General features: G+C 51.5%; 1 protein-coding gene across 2 annotated transcripts; it reads right to left on the bottom strand.

Moving 5' to 3' along the window:
• Positions 1-803: 803 nt before the first annotated feature.
• Positions 804-17,216, bottom strand: TMEM98 (transmembrane protein 98). Of its 2 annotated transcripts, XM_087826043.1 has the most exons (8): positions 17,135-17,216; positions 14,938-15,117; positions 13,414-13,545; positions 12,452-12,485; positions 10,396-10,511; positions 7,964-8,023; positions 6,196-6,356; positions 804-2,124 (listed from the first exon to the last, which is right to left on the bottom strand). In XM_087826043.1, exons 2-8 carry the CDS (start codon positions 15,066-15,068, stop codon positions 2,105-2,107), a joined length of 654 nt encoding a protein of 217 aa, XP_087682169.1. In that variant the 5' UTR covers positions 15,069-15,117; positions 17,135-17,216; the 3' UTR covers positions 804-2,104. The 2 variants fall into 2 exon arrangements, with proteins under 2 accessions (XP_087682169.1, XP_087682168.1); XM_087826042.1 differs by lacking the exon at positions 804-2,124 and having other exon boundaries at positions 5,540-6,356; positions 17,135-17,214.
• Between the last annotated feature and the right edge of the window lie 1,576 nt (positions 17,217-18,792).

Raw genomic sequence — 18,792 nt, 5'->3', positions numbered from 1 at the left:
AAATCGAGGGGAAGAAAGGATAAGACATTATCTCCCCACCATCGGGTCCAGATGAAGACAGGCTCTTCCCTAAGAGCGGGCAGACCAGCGCCATTGTCAATGAAATTTGGTCCCCCTTTCTTAGTTACTTTTGTCTGCCAGACTATGTCTCCTTGAATGAAAATCCCAGTTTTGGGGACCCTTTTTTTCTGCCAAGGTCCATTTGGATATTTATAACGTCATTCGTGAGCCATACAAAATTATCAACTTAAAAACTAGCTATGAAAAAAGTTCCTAGATTTATTGGATTTCTAATCCCGCCTGCGCTTGCCTTGGCGGGGCCAGACCAAATGATTTCAAGGTCCGTGTATGGCCCACAGGCACCAATAATCTGGGTTGTATCTTCAATGGCTCACCATTGCTCTCAGAATAAAGTCCTTAACATGATTTATGGGCCCTCCTTGGCTTTCCCTGACCCTTCCCAATCCCCTCACCCATCACTGTTTCTCCCCATCTAAGATTCTAACCAAACCTGCTATGTTCCTTCATATCTTACCCTGGGACAGGTAGCTTCCTCCCCCCCCACTCCCACCCACTCTACCTGACCACCTCCTGCTGGTCCTTCCCGACTCTCCCTGCCTCTCCTTGTCTCCCTCAGCCATCTCTTTGATCCCTGACTGTTCCCACCCCTATCCTTGGGCTGGGTTTGGGCTGGGTAAAGGAAGGTTTGATTTCTTCTGCTCTGGTTGTTTTGGTGGGTTTTTTTCTGCCACTACATCTAACCCGTGAACATTATTATTAATCATCCACCCACGGCACTCCACTGCCCCAAACATTTCAATGATATTTATTTGATCTCTGGATGAGAGAGGATTTTCTAATCATAAAAGCAACGGAAGACATCACCAAGGGAAAGAAAATCAATACATTTGACTGCACCAAAATTAAAACTGCTGGCCGTCAGAAACATCCTAAACAAAACTAAAACGCAAATAACAAGGCTGGGGAAAATATGTGCCATAGATATGACAAATGGGTTGCTATCTTTAATATATGAAGAGCTCATATAGATCGACAAGAAACATATTACAGTCCCAGTAGAAAAAATGGGCAAAGGACATGAATAAGTACATAGAGCTAATAAACACATGAGAAATGTTTAACTTCGCCAGTAGTCAGGTTAATGCAAATTAACATAATACCAAGTCATTGTGCACCTATCCAATTAGGATAACATTAAAGACTGGTGAGGGTGCAGAAGATTATTTGATAGTTTTCCAAGAGAAAATAAGAGCTTTTTCAACTTTTAATAGCTCCCTACCACCTGGAGGAAAAGTCCTGGGTCTAGTCCCCACCGTCCTCTCCCACCACCTCACCTCCCACCTGACACGTGCCCAGTGTGGAAGGTCACGCTGCACAGTTGCCCTTCCTGGGTCCCCTGTCCCCTTCCTACCTAACACTTACGCCTCCTGGACAGTTCTGAGGCATCCGGCTTTCTGGAAACTCTCCTGAGCAGGGTTTGGTGCCCCTGCTCTGTGATCTCGTTACCCACGCATTCCCTTACTTAGCACTTACTGTATTGTATCGCAAATCACTCTTTATGGGTTTCTTTCCACCTTAGGTTATATGTGTCTCAAGAGAGGCATTATATTTTTATTCATGCCAATATACTCCAGGGTTAGTCCAATGTGGATGCTCCACAGATGACTCAGACTAATCAATCATGTAATAAATTAATTATTCCATTTTGCACCATAAATTTTTGTGACTATTCCCGTAAACGCACGTTTTACTTAAAACGGAACAAATTAAAGTCATTTTGGATGGAGAGAGAATACCTCACCCATGCCCCAGCCCTCATTTTACTGCCCATGTTCCATCACCCTATGTGTTGTAACTGACTATTGGCCATGAAATTAACTTATTGGTCAGAACCATCTTTTTTTTTTTTAAATGAAACATAGTAGAACCAGAAGGAATGGACTGACTCTAACTGCTGTTTCCTTCCCCTCACTGTAGATTTCCCCCACACCGCCCCCTGGCGGGCAGGAGTGGTGGGGATGAACACAAGCTGGGGAGCTGAAATTCCCGTTCTGATTCAAGACTCCAGAAGTCATTGATCTCTCTAGGCTTTGGTTCCCTTGCCTGTAAAATGAGAATGGTGAAAATTCAGAAAGAATGAAACAGAAAGGACCCAGATATACCTCAAATCCTCAAAGCTCTGCTCATGAGCATTTCTGATACAGAAACTGTTACCTACCAGAGGCAGACCCAGCTCAACCACGTGATTTCACCCCAGCACTTTGTCTGGATGCCTAGCTCCTTGATTCCTCCCTTCCCACCCAGTTGCCCACCCTGACTTTACACCATGACTGAGTCACGAGCCTCTCAGACTCAGGGAGGAAAAGTACTCGGTGGCATTGGGCAAATTTATGGATCCTGGAGCCTAACATCATAGCGTATGAAGTAAATGAGTCTCTTTCTAAATTGCAATTCTAGCCAAGTCACTCCCCGGTTAACACCTTTCTATGGTCCCCATTATGCTCAGGATAAAGCATCAACTCCCTAATAGAACCTATAATATCCTCCATGATCTGATGCCCTGCCAACCTTTGCATCCCACATTCCGGCCCTCCCCAATCACCTGCATTTCTCAAATGAGCCATTTGCTCTTGTCCTTGGACCTTTCCCACGTGGTCTGGGAAACCTCAGAAACCTCTCCGACCCTCTGTCAGCCTCAACTCAAGCATCAGCTCCTTCCAGGTGTCTCCCCGGACTTTCTGGACACAACCATCCCCCCATCCTCACCTCACCCTTCCTGCCCTCATCACAGCCCCCTGCTGTGCATCCCTCGCTCACTACACTGACCACAGCTGTGGTCCAACCAGCTGCTCACCTGTCTCTTTTCCTTCTTAGGGACAGGGCCTACGCCCTCTGTCCTCTACCCCCTACCCCCGGCACCTAGCACACCACTTCCCCCACAGTGAGCAAACAGTATGCAACTGTGGGAGGGAGGGGCGGACGGGGGAGGAGTTGCTAAGGGAGGGAGAGGATTGAGGGAGGGAAGGAGGAAATAGATGGGAATTCGTCATCTGACATCTTCCCAAAATGTTTAAGGTCATAAAACAACTCAGGGGCTTTGAACTGTAAGTCATTTTCTAAAGATCAGACTCGTGGGCACAGAGTCTCTGCGGAGGAGCTCCTGGAGCGAGGCAGGTCAGGGTAAGCGCCAGGGTGAGCTGAATGCCAGGGGCATGTGCTGTGTCTGGGAGATTTCACAAGCTGGAGGAGGCTCCCGGGGCCCTGCTCTGCAGGAATGCGAACTTGAGCAATCAACCCTGGGAGCCCTGATAAGAGGCTAAGAGCTTTGATTGTCTCCATCCTGAACGTACTTGGGGTGGGGCAGGGACACGCTGGACCACTCTTACTGAGGTGACTGCAGATTTTTGGTTACTCAGCTGCCAAGCCCCCGCTTGGGCAGAGCCACAGTAACTGAGGTGATACGATCTGGGTCAGCTACATCAGGGCACGACGGGAGAGGGGGGTTGGAGAAAGAAGGGTTAATATTGGTTAATCAGTACCAGGCACACAATTGGGCATTTCACATACGCCATTTCATTTGAGTCACATACCAACCCAATGAGGCAGTAGCCTTGATTTTCCGGGTGAGAGAGCCAAGGACCAGAGAGGTTAAGTAGTTTGTTCAAGCTCACACAGTAAATGACTGAGCCCAAATTTGAACCTAATTCTGTCTGACTTCAAAGATTTCACTCTTCTCACACTCAATTCCTATCCTTCTTCATTCAGAATTTGAGTCTGACGCTCCTACTCCAGGGTAGGAGGAGGTGGGGGGCATGGAAGGAAAGACCTACCACCATGCACACAGGCACTAATGAACTAGGGACTTGGGATGTGTCTGTCCTCTGGGAAACTTCCCGGCTAGATCCCGGGTGCTCACCAACCAGCCCCTCCCAGGAGAAGAGGTAACTTCAGCCAACTCCCAAAGGGCAAAGATGGTGCTTCCACCTCAGCCATCAGCCACTAACACCAACCTGATCTAGAGACTTCTAATTTGCCCTGCACTAGAGACGAAAGAAAAACAGAGCGAGAGCGCAGGTCCTGCCACTTAGCAGACACCGTCTTCAGCAACCTCTCCTCATAACTGAGGGCAGCAGCTGGGCTTGGGGAAGCAGGTGTGCCAGGACTTGTCAGGGCTCAGAGAAGGTGACAGTGGGGGTGACCTCAGGGGAAACGCCTCTACCTCCAACCCCACACCTGGTGGATGGTATTTAAGAGGCCAATTCAGGGTCGCTTCTCTTTGGCGTAGGGCTCTGGTCCAGGTTAAGTGCGGGGGACATTTACAACAGTGGCAGCCAGCACAACCCTAGCATGGATGAGTTGCCAGTCTGGTTATGAAAGCAGGTTTGGGGAGGAAAAAAAAGACAAAACCAGGAGGACTATGGAGGCCTATTTATGGAGGCCACATATAGAGAAGTCAAAGTGGCTTTCTGGACATTTCCCACTTGTAGCTCACCAGCAGGATGGGAACGTTAACCACCTCGCACGTAGTCAGAGCTGATGGCAGTGGCCAATCCAATAAGGGGTCCCCTGTGACCAAGAATCCATCCTTTAGCCCTGGCAGGTGTGGATAGAAAGTCATTGGTTTGATTCCTGGTCAAAGGCACATACCGGGTTGCAGGTTTGATCCCAGGCCGTGGTCAGGGCACGTGCAGGAGACAACCAATCGATGTTTCTCTCACATCAGTGTTTCTCTCTCTCTCCCCCACCACCCTTCACTCTGAAAATCAATGGAAAATACATCCTCGGTGAAGATTAACAAACAAAAAAGAATCCATTCTTCAGTCCCTGAGAGCCGAGCTCCAGCTTCCTTCCCCTGACTCCATCTCCCCAGGTGGGAGCTGGTGCACGGGGCTGGTGAGAAGCACCCTGCTCTCCAGGAGAGAATGAAACATGCCCAATGGCATATCTCAAGGACAAGCAAGGCCCGAATCTTGGACTCAGGAATACGGGTTCCTGGTTCTCCAGAATCAGGCTGAGGGACTTGCTAAATTAGGGCAGAGAAATTGAAATGAGAATCGATATGGAGCTCCAAACATGCTTAACAGCATCAGGCATGAACCAAGGCAGGGCCCCCTCCCGAGAGTCAGGCTGGCTCTGAGAACCTGTGAGGAAGCTAAGTACTGAAGGCACTCCCACACTTACGATGGAAAGGATGCAACCTGGCCGTGTGTCTGGGTTATGCAGCTGTGACTCTGGGTCTCACAAAGGTCTCAGGTCATCAAGATGACCCTCACCTACAAAACGCACTGATGTCCAAAGAACTCGGAGCACATCCTTCATGGGCAGGCGTCACTGCTAATGCAGACCTACTTTATGGTGGTATCGTCACCTCTGCCTGAACTCAGGGATGTTTAAATATTTCACTCTGAGTCATACACACAAGGCATTCTGAGGATTCCTGGGCTCCTTCCACCCTCAGTGCTCAGACAAATATGTCCCAGAAGCATTCGGATTTGACTCAATAACCACACACTGGAGAGAAAACTAAGTATACATTTACTACCCGCCTAGTGGCCGCTAGGTAAAATTGCAGGCATAGTGACAAAAATAATCAGTTCCGAGGCGTTCGCCTTCAAACTCACAGCTGGGGACTGGGAGGAGGGGCTCCGATGCCTCGGGGACCGGGAACGTAACACAAATCAATGGAACAGGCCAGGTGAGAGAGTACAAGTCTTGTCAAAAGAGGCAACTCCTACTCAGTTCCAGTCGATTGTCCCCTTTTGAAAACGCAGGTCAGAGTTGCCTCACCTGCTGATTGCTTAAGAGAAGTCGGAAATGCCGACTGTGATGTGAAACCCCCCGATTCTCAGGCGGTGGCTCAATTTTCCTGAAAGCACCAGGTGAGGCAAATAAAGGTGACAGCACACCAGTGTCCACAGGTCTGCCGGGCAGATGGTGAATGGCACCTCCCCCAAGTGTGGCATTAGACTGCCACTCGCCAGCCACCACTGGCAATTGCAATGGAACTCACAGGGGCTCTCCTGCTTTCCTACGCACACAGCTGGACCCCCCCGCCGTGCAGAACTAACTACAGAAAGAGTGGAAGGCTCAGCTGGGCAGCCCACAGGCAGCAGCAGGCCAGCAGGCATTAGATGGCAGACTGCTCCTGCAGGAAGCCTTCCGGGCCTGGGAGACCTTTCTCTGGCTCAGAAGCCAGGGCTGCTTCTCGAAGGACTTCCAAGTGCTCCTCAGCAGCTGACAGCGACTGGTCAACCCAATCCAGGCCCCCAGTCAGGTGGCAGGCATTCCTGGTCACCAGCACCAGATGACTGACAGACAGAAGCAGGGCGGTTGTCCTAGAAAACACAACAGGATCAGGTCCCCTAGGAGACAAGGGACTTTGTGCCAAAGCCCAAATGGTCTAAAGTCTGTTCCCCAAACTGAAGCCCCTTCCCTAGGAGGTTGGTGAGCATGCCATTTAAAGATGGTCCCATGCTCAAACAGATTTGGGAATTGCTAATTCAAACACGGTTAACTCAAGCTCTTCTCAGGGCCTTCAATGTGCATGATAAAGCTTTACAGGGAAACTATGATATGCTGTCTCATTAGCTTATTTAAGGCTGTGGAGCCCACTCTCTGTGGCACCGCACCTACTAACAGACTCCAGAAGAGGGTTTTACAGGACAATTTGGATTTAGTCAATTGGACAAGCACATCACCAACTGCTACCCACATAAAGGTAGGATATACATATCCCCACCTTGAGCATCCCTTATTGATTCTGAATCAATAGGCCCAGGGTTGGTTTACCCTACACTAAAAATAAAATTAAAAATTATAGAAAACCCAATTAGGAGAGTTTTTTTTAAAAATTAGTTTTGGGAAGCAACCAATCAATGTCTCTCTCCCTCTCTCTCTCTGTCCCTTCCATTCTCCCTGAAAAGCAACAGAAAAAGTATCCTCAAGTGAGGATTAAAAAAAAGAAAAAAAATCAGTATTGAGCCCAGCCGGCTTAGCTCAGTGACTAGGCATCGACCTATGAACCAGGAGGTCACGGTTCGATTCCCGGTCAGAGCACCTGCCCAGGTTGCAGGCTCGATCCCCAGTAGGGGGCCTGCAGGAGGCAGCCAATCAATGATTCTCATCATTGATGTTTCTCTCTCTCTCTCCCCCCCTCTCTCTCTCCGAAATCAATAAAAACTTATTTAGAAAAAAGTTTTTAAATTTTTTAAAAATCAGTATTGGAAGGTTTACTATAGAGTATCTTTTACGCAAGGAGTGTGCAGAATGCATCTGGGGATGTATTATGACTACAGCCAAGACACAGCTGTGGGGCAACAGGAGAGGGGCAGGAAACCAGCCCAACCGCCGTGACCCGCTGCCCAGCTGGCAGGCATCACGCAGGGGTCTGTGAAATAGTCATGTGAATCCAAGACAAAAAGAATCTGGTTTTAAAAATGGGTTTACATCTGGTACAGGAAGACAACGATTTGAAAAGGCTACGTATGTTCTGTGTATTAGAGGAGAATCCCAAGAGAGAGGTTCCTGGGTATGTCCTGGGGAAGGTGAGCACTGCCCTGCTCACCGCCCGCCCCACTGACCCAGCGGCCTGCACTCACAGCTAAGGTGAGGGGTCCACAGAGCAGAGAGGTTAGGGTGATGGGGAAATGGGAGGGAGGGAAGGCACCGATGGGACTTAGTGGGGCCAGATGTGTAATCATAAAAATTCACAATCTAAACTGGCTCTTCCTTCCCCAGGGTTTCAGGAAGAGGACCGGCCTCTGTCCCCGAGCCAGGCGTGGCTCACTGGCTGGCTGACCACACTGCACTGAATGGTACCCAAGGCCCAGGACAGCCCAGGAATCCAGCAAAACGGCCTTCTCCCCAACAACCCAAACAGCCGACCTCCCAGATCTGAGCCCCCAGGTGAGCCTACAGCATGGATGGAAGAATGACACCTCACCGTGCATCCAGGAGTTTCGGGTCCAGCGGAGGGTACATCGATTTCACAACATCGTCCACTCTGAGGGGAGGCAAAGGGCTTTCAGTATCTCACCCTCCTGCTCTCCTTTCCTCCCTCCCTCCTGTCTACCTCCTTCAGCCCAGTCCTCTTGATATTCAGGCCCTTGTCCTCAGTGGTCCTTTCGCTAACAGCTTTTGCATTGTCCCAGAGACTTGGGAAGACTTGTTCAGTTTAGAGAGTATTTTGTTTTCTGGTTTGGTTTTAGTTCCAATGGTTTGAAAAGTTCATGGTCAAACATCTGGGATGCTCAAGATATGCTACTAAATTAAAAAGACAAACTGCTCAACAATATAAAAAGTTTGATCCCTTCAGAGTAAAAATAAACAAGACACGAAATTCGGAGAAGAGAAGTCTGGAGGGATACTCACTATTCAATAGCGGTTACCTCCAGGAATTGGGAGCGGGTAGAATTAGAGAATACTTCACTTTCCTGATTTCCGCAACGTTTTTATTTTTACAGGTATTTATTATTTTTGTTTTTTAAAAAAAAACAAGGTTAAAGGTTATATAGAACATACACACCAAAAAAAACCTACGAGTTTAATTTGGGTGCAAACTGCTCTATTGTATTTCTTTTAACACATAGTATAGCTTGTGGTTAATTTTTTTTTTCAATCTAGTTCAGAAGAAAAAAAAAAAACACTCTATTCATTCTGATTTGCATGGTACATGGTCTTGCTCCAAATTTTTGCTCTTGGTTCACGTGATAATCAGGAGGAAAAAATAACAATGCATTATTTGATTTCTAAACACACTTGAAAATAGATGTCCTTAAATGTTCTCGTCTTAGGGCTGAGGGACTGGTGAGAAAATGCAGAGGCGCGGTCACTCTCAGCCTCTGCTGGGCAGGCCCGTCTCCACAGCGCCCTGGAACTGGAGCCTCCCTCCTTGAAACTAATGCGCTACCAATACACCACGTGGAATAAACAAAGCAAGAAAAACAATGGGACAGAACCGAGCAGAAGGAGAATGAAGGACGCAGATTGAATTATGGAGGAACATTCTGGACGTAGTCCGAGGTGCTCTGCAGGATGGGCCAGTGGGCACCAGGTCAAGTCCGCCCTCCGAGCAACGCCACACCCAGACGCTAGCACTACTGCTAACCCCGATCGCCCAGCACTTGATTCGCCTGCAGAAATCTCCATCTCTTTCCTCCTCCGACCGACCCCTCCCGGCAATGCTGCCTTATAAACCTAGTATCACGTGACTCCGTCTGGCCCCTGGGGTGACCTCAGGACTGACAGACAGGAGGCATGATGAAGGCCCAGCGAGCACGAGCAATGCAGGGTCTCTACCGGTAATAAGCAGGCAGAGGATGTGCTTGACCAGAGCCTGGGTTGGAGGGTCCTTCCAGCCAGGGGCCAACCGAGGCTGACAGAAGTCACAGAACCACACCCACCCAGGGAGAACTCTGCCCAAAGCCAAGATCTGTTCTGGGCTGAGTCCCTCCTACTTTCTCAACTCCCTGAACTCCCTGGACAGAATTCAAGTGCACCAACGCGTTTGTATTCCCTCAAAGGGCCGGTTCCTCGGGATCTGCCCCAAGGCCATGGCAACCAGGAAAGCAAGGGCCCCTGGAACTCAGGGGGTGCCACCCCTCCCACCAGGGACGTGCCTGATGAAGAAAACATCCTGGACAGGGACAACAGCCCACTCGGGCACATCCGCATACCAGTCACCAGGTGGCAGCGCAAACTCAGCTCAGCCCTTCTAAGAGAAGGGCTTTATTTTTCTTCACCAAATTGAGCACGCAGGAGGGGGCGTAGCTGCGGCTGACTGCAATCTGCTGGTTGCCTCCCACATGGGATTTTGCAGATGCCTGGAATTTGGGACAGCTGAGTGATGTACGGCTTCAGCTCCCACCCAGTCCCGGAGGCTGCTCGATGGGCCGTGGATGGCGCAGCGGGTACCAGTCACCCCCAAATTAAGTCTCCAATCCAGATACGGGTGGGAGACAGGACATGACCAGGAGGTCTCTGCAGAGGGGGGTGTGGGCCCCTGTGGGAAATGTGCTTACTGACCTGAAGCCTGGGAGGAAGGAGTGGCAAAGGGGAGGAAAGCAGCCCCAGCTGGTATGGGACTGAGAAGGAGGGAGCGGCCGCAGAGGGACGCGTGGAATAGAAGAGCCAGCACTCGTCATATGCTGGAATTTCCCAAGAGGTCTACTGGATGTTGGGGGAAAGGTGTGAGAATATCTTAGCTGGAAAATCTCTCCTGGCCCAAACCCTCCCAGATGCTCTGTATGTGTTCAGTTCATGAATAACTGGAGTGGCCGGTGTAGTTTCCTAAGAGCCTGGCCCTGCCTGTAACCTCAGCTTCCGGCCCTCCCTTCCCTCAGGGCGTGCGGGGACCTCAAGGCCCTGGCAGCTCACCTGGGACTGATCCGCTTGGCCACCACGATGATGTCGCTGACACTGGCTGACGTCTTCATCTTGGCCCCAGAGCCCATTGTCATGGCAACAAGTTTTTCAGTCAGCGTGTGACAGATCTAAGGCAGCAAGGAAGACAGAGGTGACGAGGGGTGACCCAAAGCCAAATATGACCCCCACCTTGGGTCCCTTCTCACAGCTGGACCCCCTAATCCACAGGGTCAAATTAAAGCGAAAAGAACACAGAAATGAGAAGCAATGGGGCGGAAGAGGCCAACGACGCTGAGAACACTGCTGGGTGAGCAGGGAGGGGTAGGAACCTCGGGTCAGGGCCAGGGTTTCAGCTTAGAGAAGTCTAAGCTGAAATAATCTAAGAAAAATCATGTGCTCTAGTTTCCCCATCTTGCTGAAGGGGAAAACCCTACTTTCCCTTCCTCTCCAACAGGGAGCCCTCAGAAACCTGGCTAGAGGACAGCTGCTCCCTTTAAGCACATCCTCCGAAAGTGCCGCTTATTTCAACCATTTTCCCAGGTAATATACCAGCATGTTTGTCCAGTGATGATGCAGGGGCCTTGGAAAAACACAGGAAACAGGTATGACTAAGACACGGGCCTTTCCCATCACCCACCAACACTGCTGGGCACCCGCAAAGCTGTACTCCCCCCTCCACACCTCCCCAATGTTAGAACCTGGATGTGCCTCTGTCCTGGCAAAGAAGTTCCATCACCTGCCTTATACTTGGGGCTGCAAAAGAGGGGGCAGAGAGCCACTCAAAAGCCCACCCAGGAGAGAGCCCAGGAGTCACAGGGACTCAAAGGCAGCCGGGCAAAACAAAAGGACCTGGAGATCTCCACAGGAAGGCAAGAGCCTCTCCTTTGACCTGAGGTCCCAGGATGGACCACTGATTCCAACCCAGTAAGACTCCTTCCAGCTGATTCATCCCCCACCTCAGGTGCCACTATCCTGCTCCTCCAGTAGGCAAGGGAAGGGGCCAAACCCAGTGCCAGAATACACCCTGGCCAGAGGGAAAGAGATGCAATATGCCATTATTGCTCCAGACATTATAACTATCTGTCTACAACCACATCTATCCCCAAATTGCTTCTTGGAATTAAATAAAAAGCCTGGACCCTGTGACAGCAATTTCCAACTAGGCATTTCATTGTCCCCCGAGAGAGAGCTGAAGAAGAGGTGGGAGGAAAGACGTTTTAATATCTGATACTGAAAGATACTGAAGAAAAGATGAAGTTTTTTTGAGATTTTGAATAATTACTAGACAAATTGATAAATGTATGGTTTCCCAGGTTACTGAAATGAAGAAACTGACAATATTTGCAACTAGCCAAATACTTCCAAATTATTATTATTCTGTTAGGCAGGATAGGATCTGGCAAGAATTGGAAAACAAATGCTGAAACTAAAAAAATTTCCCAAAACTATAAAAATTACCCAAAATGCAAACTGGGTGCAATTTCCCACCCAGCCCTGGAGGCTGCAAACATTAAAAGAAAAAAATCTGTCTTCAATTTGAAGTACTCATGGTCTGGATTTTTTAACACTGACTGTCCCATTTGGCTGACTATTGTCACAGCCAAAGAGGGCCAGTGACGGACTTTCTAGTAATTGGAGAAGTCCAGATATAGAATCCACTCACTGTAGAGAGCTGGGCTCTCTGTTAACTAAAGGATGTGCCCAAGGGGAAGGTGGGAAGCCCAGGTTCACCTTCAGCAGCAACACAGTCTTGGGCACACAGCTGTGTCCACCGTTGGCAAAAATGTGGCTGGTGACCACGCATGTGGCCTTTCCCACAGGTCACTGTGTTATAGGGACCAGCCAAAACAAGGCCTTTGCTAGGGCCTCGAGGATTCTGAAATATAACAAACCATCCATGTAGGAGTGGAGGTAAACTACAGAAACTCCAAGTTCACACAGGTTACAAAGGCCTCTTCTGCAAGGGTTCCATGCCCTTCCTAAGGCCCCTTTCAACTCTAACCAGCTGTGCACAGGGATGCTCTGGCGACCACCCCCTTTACCTCTTGGGGCGATCAAAGAGTATTACCTTCAAGATGGCAATGCAGTGGGACATGAGACCCCTGTGGAGACAAGAAGAACAGGTCAGTGCTTCTCGTTAGAGGCCCACGTCCCCCCAGCCACCACGGCTGCTCCTCCCAGCTCTGACACACCTGGGCACGACCTGAGAGCAGCAATGCCTCCCTCCGTGTGAAAATGAACTAGTCCATGAGCTAATGAGGAAGCACCTTCTGTCCTTAACCTTGTCCTCCCCACCCCTTCCGACTCTCCACTGGCACTATTCCCTACCGATCGAGCCATGCTCTGAGCTTCTCATGCCATTCCTTCCCCCTGGCATACCCTTCCTTCTATGCTCAGCCTGGTGAGCTCATCTTTCAAGACACAAGTCACGAGGCACCTGCTCTGTGATATCCTTCATGAAATCCACCCCCACCTCCCCACCCCAGGCAACTCCAGACATCGCCTCCACCGTGTGCCCACTGCTCCAGGGGCCCTTGCTTTCTGAGATACTGTACTTAGAATCCTGTCCCCACCACCAGTTTAATATCTGCACACACTGCCTCACAGATATCTGCCCGGCGAATGAATGACTAAATGACGGGCGAGTGGAGTGGCTCCTGTCAGGTGGAGAGATCCCTGAGGACGCTAAAGACAAAGGCTCCATCCCTGGAGCCTGACTGTCAGATTCATGGGCACCCTGAGGATAACCAAGCACCTAAGGGTGACTTTATAACCACCTTTGCCACCCATCTACGGACCACAGTGTTCAGGTCTACAACGTGGGACGTGGAGGGTGGAGCCAGGGCCAACGCTGTTATGTCCTATTCTGATTTCCCTCCTCGTGAGGGCAAGGAGAAGAGCAGAAACAGACACAGGGCTCCTGGATGCCCAGTCAAGTGCTCAGGCACAAGAAGCCAGAGAAGGGCACAGGGAGTCCCGCTGGCCATCCCCAGAGGGCTCCAGGAAGGCACCCCATCCCCAAGGCCTTACGAGGCATCCTCGATCCAATCTTCTTTCTCCAGGATGGCCTCAATGTGGGGGTTGGTGATGACAACGTCGTCCAGTTCTAACTCAGAGGGCTCAGACTGGGTCTCCATGGCGCCGATGAGGTCCACGATGGGCCTAGAAGGAAGGGCCCAGGGAAGCGGTCTCAGCATGACAGCTACTGCTGAGACCTCCTCACAGTGGCCCACATACCCCCAAAAGGATGACTGGAGTGAGTAAGTTAGAGCAGGACCACTTGTGCTGGATCCAAACCTAACCCAATGGGACTTCAGTTACGGGCAGGGGACACGGCTAGACAGTCAATCAAGGAGGCAATGAGAAAAAGTGACAGAGAACAAGACGAGCCACCAAGAGCAGGGCTTCAACCACAATAACTACGAAGATGTCTTAGACAGGGCTGCTCTTTCAGGACAAAATAACAACCTTTGGAACTTATTTTCCCTTCAAGCCTACCTTTTCCTGAGACGCTGAAGTTCCTAACACCTAGCCCACCGGCACCCCCAATGTGGTCTGCAGAATCACTCTCGGGAACCACCCTGGTCCACCGCATATCCCCACCCCCTCCCAGGTATCCTGGAGAAGTACCACCACCTGCTACTTTACAGCAGGATTCTTCAAAACTTGAGACACCAGGGCATTCTTCTCAACAGCAGAGCTTCCCTAGGTCACAGACACGGGCGTTTATGAAATTATCAACCACCCGACAGAGATGCCGATAGGATGCCGTAGGGGGTAAAGAGAAACTAAGGGGCCGTGACCGTGGCCCCTTAAAGATCAATTAAAACAGCCTTAAATTGAAAATAGGATCTTGTTTACAGAATATACTTCACATAAGTGCATCATGAAATCTGAGCAGAGACAGACAGTAATGCTGGGACTTCCCAGCACCCAGTGTCTGCTGCTTAGATGGGTGGCTGCAGTGCGGGCTTCGGATTTCTGTGCCTGAGTTTGGTTGGAAAGGGATTTGGCTTGTCCAAATGCTGAGTGAGGTGGCCGTTTGGGGTAGAGGGCCATATCTTCATGCTAGGTGAAAACACGTTGAGTCGCTTTCTCGTTAGTTCAGTGAAAGTCAGAGGAAGCTCAGGATATTGGGGGGAAGCTTAAGGAACATTATTTATTTTCTTTTTTTTGGGTTAATCCTCACACAGGAATACTTTTTCTGTTGATTTTTGGGGGAGGGAGGAGAGAAACATCGATGTGAGAGAGACACATTGATTGGTGGCCTCCCACATCGGGCAGCAATCAAGCCTGCAACCCCGGTACATGCCCTTGACCAGGAATTGAACCTGCAAGCCTCTGGTGCCCAGGCGGATGCTCTAACCACTGAACCACACCAGCCAGGGCTTAAGGAACATTCTTAAGCTCTAAGGTCTTTATTGGGAAGGAGAGCCTTCAGGTACCCTTGTAGAGACAAAAAGCTGAGCCAGTTGCCCAGCACCAAATTCTTTTTCTTTCGTTGGAGCCCCCAGGCACAGCCCCCCCCCTCCTTCCCCCGCCGAGGGCACTCACTTGGAATCGTAGCGCTGCAGCAGGTCCCGGGGCCGGCAGTAACGCTGCCTGCAAACCACCACCAAGGCTGCAAACGAGGCCAGGAAGACGGTGGCCAGCACGCCTATGGCAACAATCACCACGGTCTCCATGCTCGCGGGGCTCCCTCAGTCCCGGTCACATCCCCGGCACGAGCTAAAGCTTAGAAGACACAAGGCACAGCAGGCCTGGTAAGGGGGCTGGGGAAAAGGGGGGGGCCGTGGGGTCTTGCCTGCTGGGGGAGGACAGGGTTGGGGGGGGAAGTGAGGTTGCACCCCGTCACCTGCAGAGACCTGAAGTCCTCAACAGAACGAAGATGCATATTATGCCATGCCCCAGATCTGCCTTTTCTTTTACCAAAAGAGTTTGCTCCTAAGTTGGACCAGGATGGACTTTTGTCCTGGGACAAAAGGAAACATTTTCACTAGCGCGGTCGTCTTCACTTTTACAAGTGCATGAAAGAACACCCACCTCAGAAGGGCAGGGTTGTAGTTACTGAGGGTCTCCTCCCCACCAGGCACTTTGTGTGTTAACTCTTCTAACGATCCTGTGAGGCCCCACCTTACAGTTTAAAAAAACTGAGGTTCAGGAAGGTTAGGCAATTTGTCCAGGTTAACGCAGTCAGGAAGCAGAAAGCCAGCCACTTCAACTAAGGTGAACATTCACCTCCCTTCTCTTTTCTACAAAGTAAAGAGGATTCTAAATATTCTAGAAAAAGTTCTGATTGTTAGTTTCAGTGTTGGAAACTTACAACTGGTAATAAGCTACTTGTCCACTGATTGTTTTCATTTCTTTCACATCTATTTTAAACTCTCAGGCTAGAGGAACAAGGGCATCTCAGGGAAGTCTGTATTCACAATGTTCTTTCACTGCAGGGCTCCTGCTTGTGTCCCTTTAAGCAAGTGTCCTCCCCTCCCTGGGTTTTAACATCTCCACCTGCAAAACAGGGTGTTTTGACCCAGGAGTCTCTATGAGTCCTCTATCTGCATTTAACTGTTTCTCCATGTATTAGAAGGTCCAAATGCTCCCAGTTGTCATTCAGTCAGTATTTATGGGCCACCTACTATGCACCAAGCACTGGGCTGGATTCTGAAGGTTGGAGATAAATAAAGACGTAGACCTCAAACCCTGAGGAGCAACGGAAAGAGGCAGACAGGTCGGAAAACCATTTCAACGCCACATGCCTGTGCCACATGCAGAAACACATAGAAAAGAGAGTAACTGTGATTGCATATTTTCTGGGGAAGCCTTCTTCACAGGGCAGGTGATGCTTGAGCTGGGTTTTGAAGGATGAGTAGGAGTCCGCCAGCTGGACAAGGTGGAGACTGACTTGAGCGGCTCAACACTGCCAAGGAGGCCTTTCTCAGAGGTCTCACCTAGCTGTGCTCCCACCTGGAACTCACTCGCCCACGAGGGCGAGAAGGCTGGGGTCTCTTCCATCTGGTATCTCCCATGGCGCAGGTTGGGCGGGGCGGGCTCATTCCCAGGGTCTGCCTCGGTTTCTCTAGATGTGTTTATACGGTCCCTCCTAAAGTATTCCCTCCGTCAGCCCTTTCTCTTTCCTCCTCGTATTTCTCTCTGCCTCTCCATTTCCCCTCCCTCCGCCTCTCCCCTCCTCAGAATTCCCTTTCCCCTCCCCCTGCCCCGTGGCCTCCAAGACCCCCCCCCCCGCTTTGTTTCCTCTCCGCCGGGCTCCCAGCGCTTTCGCCCGTGCGCCTCGGTGACCCGTCTGCACGCGCTTCTTTGTTTCCTTCCTGCGTAGACTCCCGTGTGTTTCAGGAGTTGTTTCTCTCTTTCTTTCTTTCTTTGTAGAGCTTGGGTAGGTCTCTCGCGCTCTCTCTCTCGCTCTCTCCCCCCCCCCCGCCCTCGGGTTCTCAACCCACAAGAATAAAACAGACCCAAGTCCTTCCCCTCTGCCCGGCCACCCAGACCACCCACCGAGAACACGCGGGAGACTGGCACGGACCCACCGCCTCGGCGCGCGCCGCGCGGGGCGCGCAGCTCCAGCTCGCTGCAACCCGCGGGCTCCTGCGCGGCGCCCGCAACAAAGGGGCGCCAGACGGCGGCGCCCCTCCCCCACGGCGGCGCCCGGGTCCCCCGCACCCTGCCCGCCGGCCCCGGGCTGGGCGGCCCGCCCGGGGCCCCTCTCCCGCAGCTCCGGGCGGCGGGGCTCACCCACCTCAGGCTGCGGCTGCAGGACGCGTCCCCGGGCGCTCCCGCGGCCGGCCCCCCGGCGGCTGGCAAAGTCCGGGCGCGGGACTGGCCCGCGGCTCCTGGGAGCGGGGCATGCCGGGAAGGAGCTGGGCTGTCCCAAGGAATCGAGATAAGTCCCCCCGGCGCGGCCAAACCCCCCGGCGGTGCGGCGGGAGGGGGAGACGCCGCCGCCGCATCCAAATCCCCCGCTGCCAGGCGCCGCTGTCGCCGCCAGGCCCCCAGGCGGGCCGGGGCTGGGCGGCGGGAGGCAGTCGCTGTGAGACCCAGCAAGCCGGGCCCGGCGGGCGGGGGGGGGGGGGAAGCGGGAGGGTCCCTGCCGCCCCCCCACCCCACCCCACCGCACCCCCACCCCGGCCGGCCATGCCACGGGGGCCGGGGAGCACGAGCAGTCTCCACAGTGTGGCTGGTCTTTGCTCCAGTCCGCTCCGCTACACAGTGTCGGGTTTAAATCCTGGGGCTCCGCCACACGCGCTAGCTGTGGGCAACTTGTTTCACTTCCCTCTGCCTTGGTTTCTTGGCCTGTAAAATGAGATTACTGCTTGTAAGCATCCTCCGTGTCAAATAACATGATGCATGCGAGGCATGTAAGCGTGCCTGGCCCGGGGCGAAGGGGGAAGGGGCTGGCTCCTGGCCAGTGGGTGAAGCTCATGCTCTGCCCAGGCAAGGAGGGAACATTGGTTGAGCACCTACTATGTACCTGACACTGATTAGGTCTCTTACGTGCCTTATCTCACTTGATCGTCTCAGCAACCCGGAAATGTCGGTATGATTATGTTGGCAAGGGAGAAAGTAGACTTGGAGGTGTACTTAGCCAGCTCTCAGTTTCTAAGTGATAAGGGAGGGAGTGGACTCCCTGGCACCAAAGCCCACAACACTCAAACCAGGAAACTGCTAGCTCCACCCTAACCCATGTCTCTGGGCAGCAGCCCCTTCCTTCTGGACAGATAGGTGCAGCAAACCCCTCCTGCTCTAGCACGAAAAGCTTCTCACATGCTGGTAACCCTTGATAAACCCTCCGGGGGCCACCTCTGGGCTGTCGGAGGGGCCGCAGAGTGGCATCCTTCACCTCCACCAGGTAGGGGGTTAAGAAGGAGCGCCTGAGCCAGGAAAGCGATCTAAGGTCTGCTTCCTCCACCTAGGAGCTGTGTCACCTCAGACGGCCCACTCAGAGTTTCCCCATCTGTAGAATGGGCATAGCAGTAAAACCTATAGCCTACAGTTGTTTGGAGGATTACATTCAATGATGCATTTCAAGTGCTCATCCCATAGAAAGTAGAATGGTGGTTTCCAGGGCCTGGGGGGGAGAGAGGAATGGGGAGTTGCTGTTGAATGGGTACAGAATTTCAGTTTAGGAGGGTGAAAAAAATGCTGGTGATGGTTGCGCTTAAACTTAATGTGGGTGAACGATCCTTTACAATGGCTACTATGGTAAAGTTTATGTCATGTGTATTTTGTCACAACTAAAATTTAAAAGTACTCATAATAGTATGACTCAGAAAAAAAATGGGGCTGCTTTGGTGTTCCTCAAACATGCCCAGCTCACCCTACCTCGGGGCAATGCTGTGCACCCCATCTGGAATTCTTACCACCATTATTCCTGTGGCTCACTCCTTCCCTTTGCTC

Source organism: Miniopterus natalensis, chromosome 17, assembly GCF_054644295.1.
Source record: "Miniopterus natalensis isolate mMinNat1 chromosome 17, mMinNat1.hap1, whole genome shotgun sequence".
In the NCBI taxonomy this organism is placed as follows: Eukaryota; Metazoa; Chordata; class Mammalia; order Chiroptera; family Miniopteridae; genus Miniopterus; species Miniopterus natalensis.
Note: the sequence above shows the minus strand (reverse complement) of the source record. Positions and strands in the feature narration are given on the sequence as shown.

What these genes read in the sequence shown, in the direction of transcription:
- TMEM98 (XM_087826042.1), bottom strand. Translation starts at nt 15,068, where the DNA reads ATGGAGACCGTGGTGATTGTTGCCATAGGCGTGCTGGCCACCGTCTTC. An exon ending in GCCAAGCGGATCAGTCCCAG is followed by an intron (nt 8,024 to 10,395) that starts GTGAGCTGCCAG and finishes GCCTCCCCTCAG; the next exon opens with AGTGGACGATGTTGTGAAAT. An exon ending in CCGAAACTCCTGGATGCACG is followed by an intron (nt 6,357 to 7,963) that starts GTGAGGTGTCAT and finishes TGTGTTTTCTAG; the next exon opens with GACAACCGCCCTGCTTCTGT.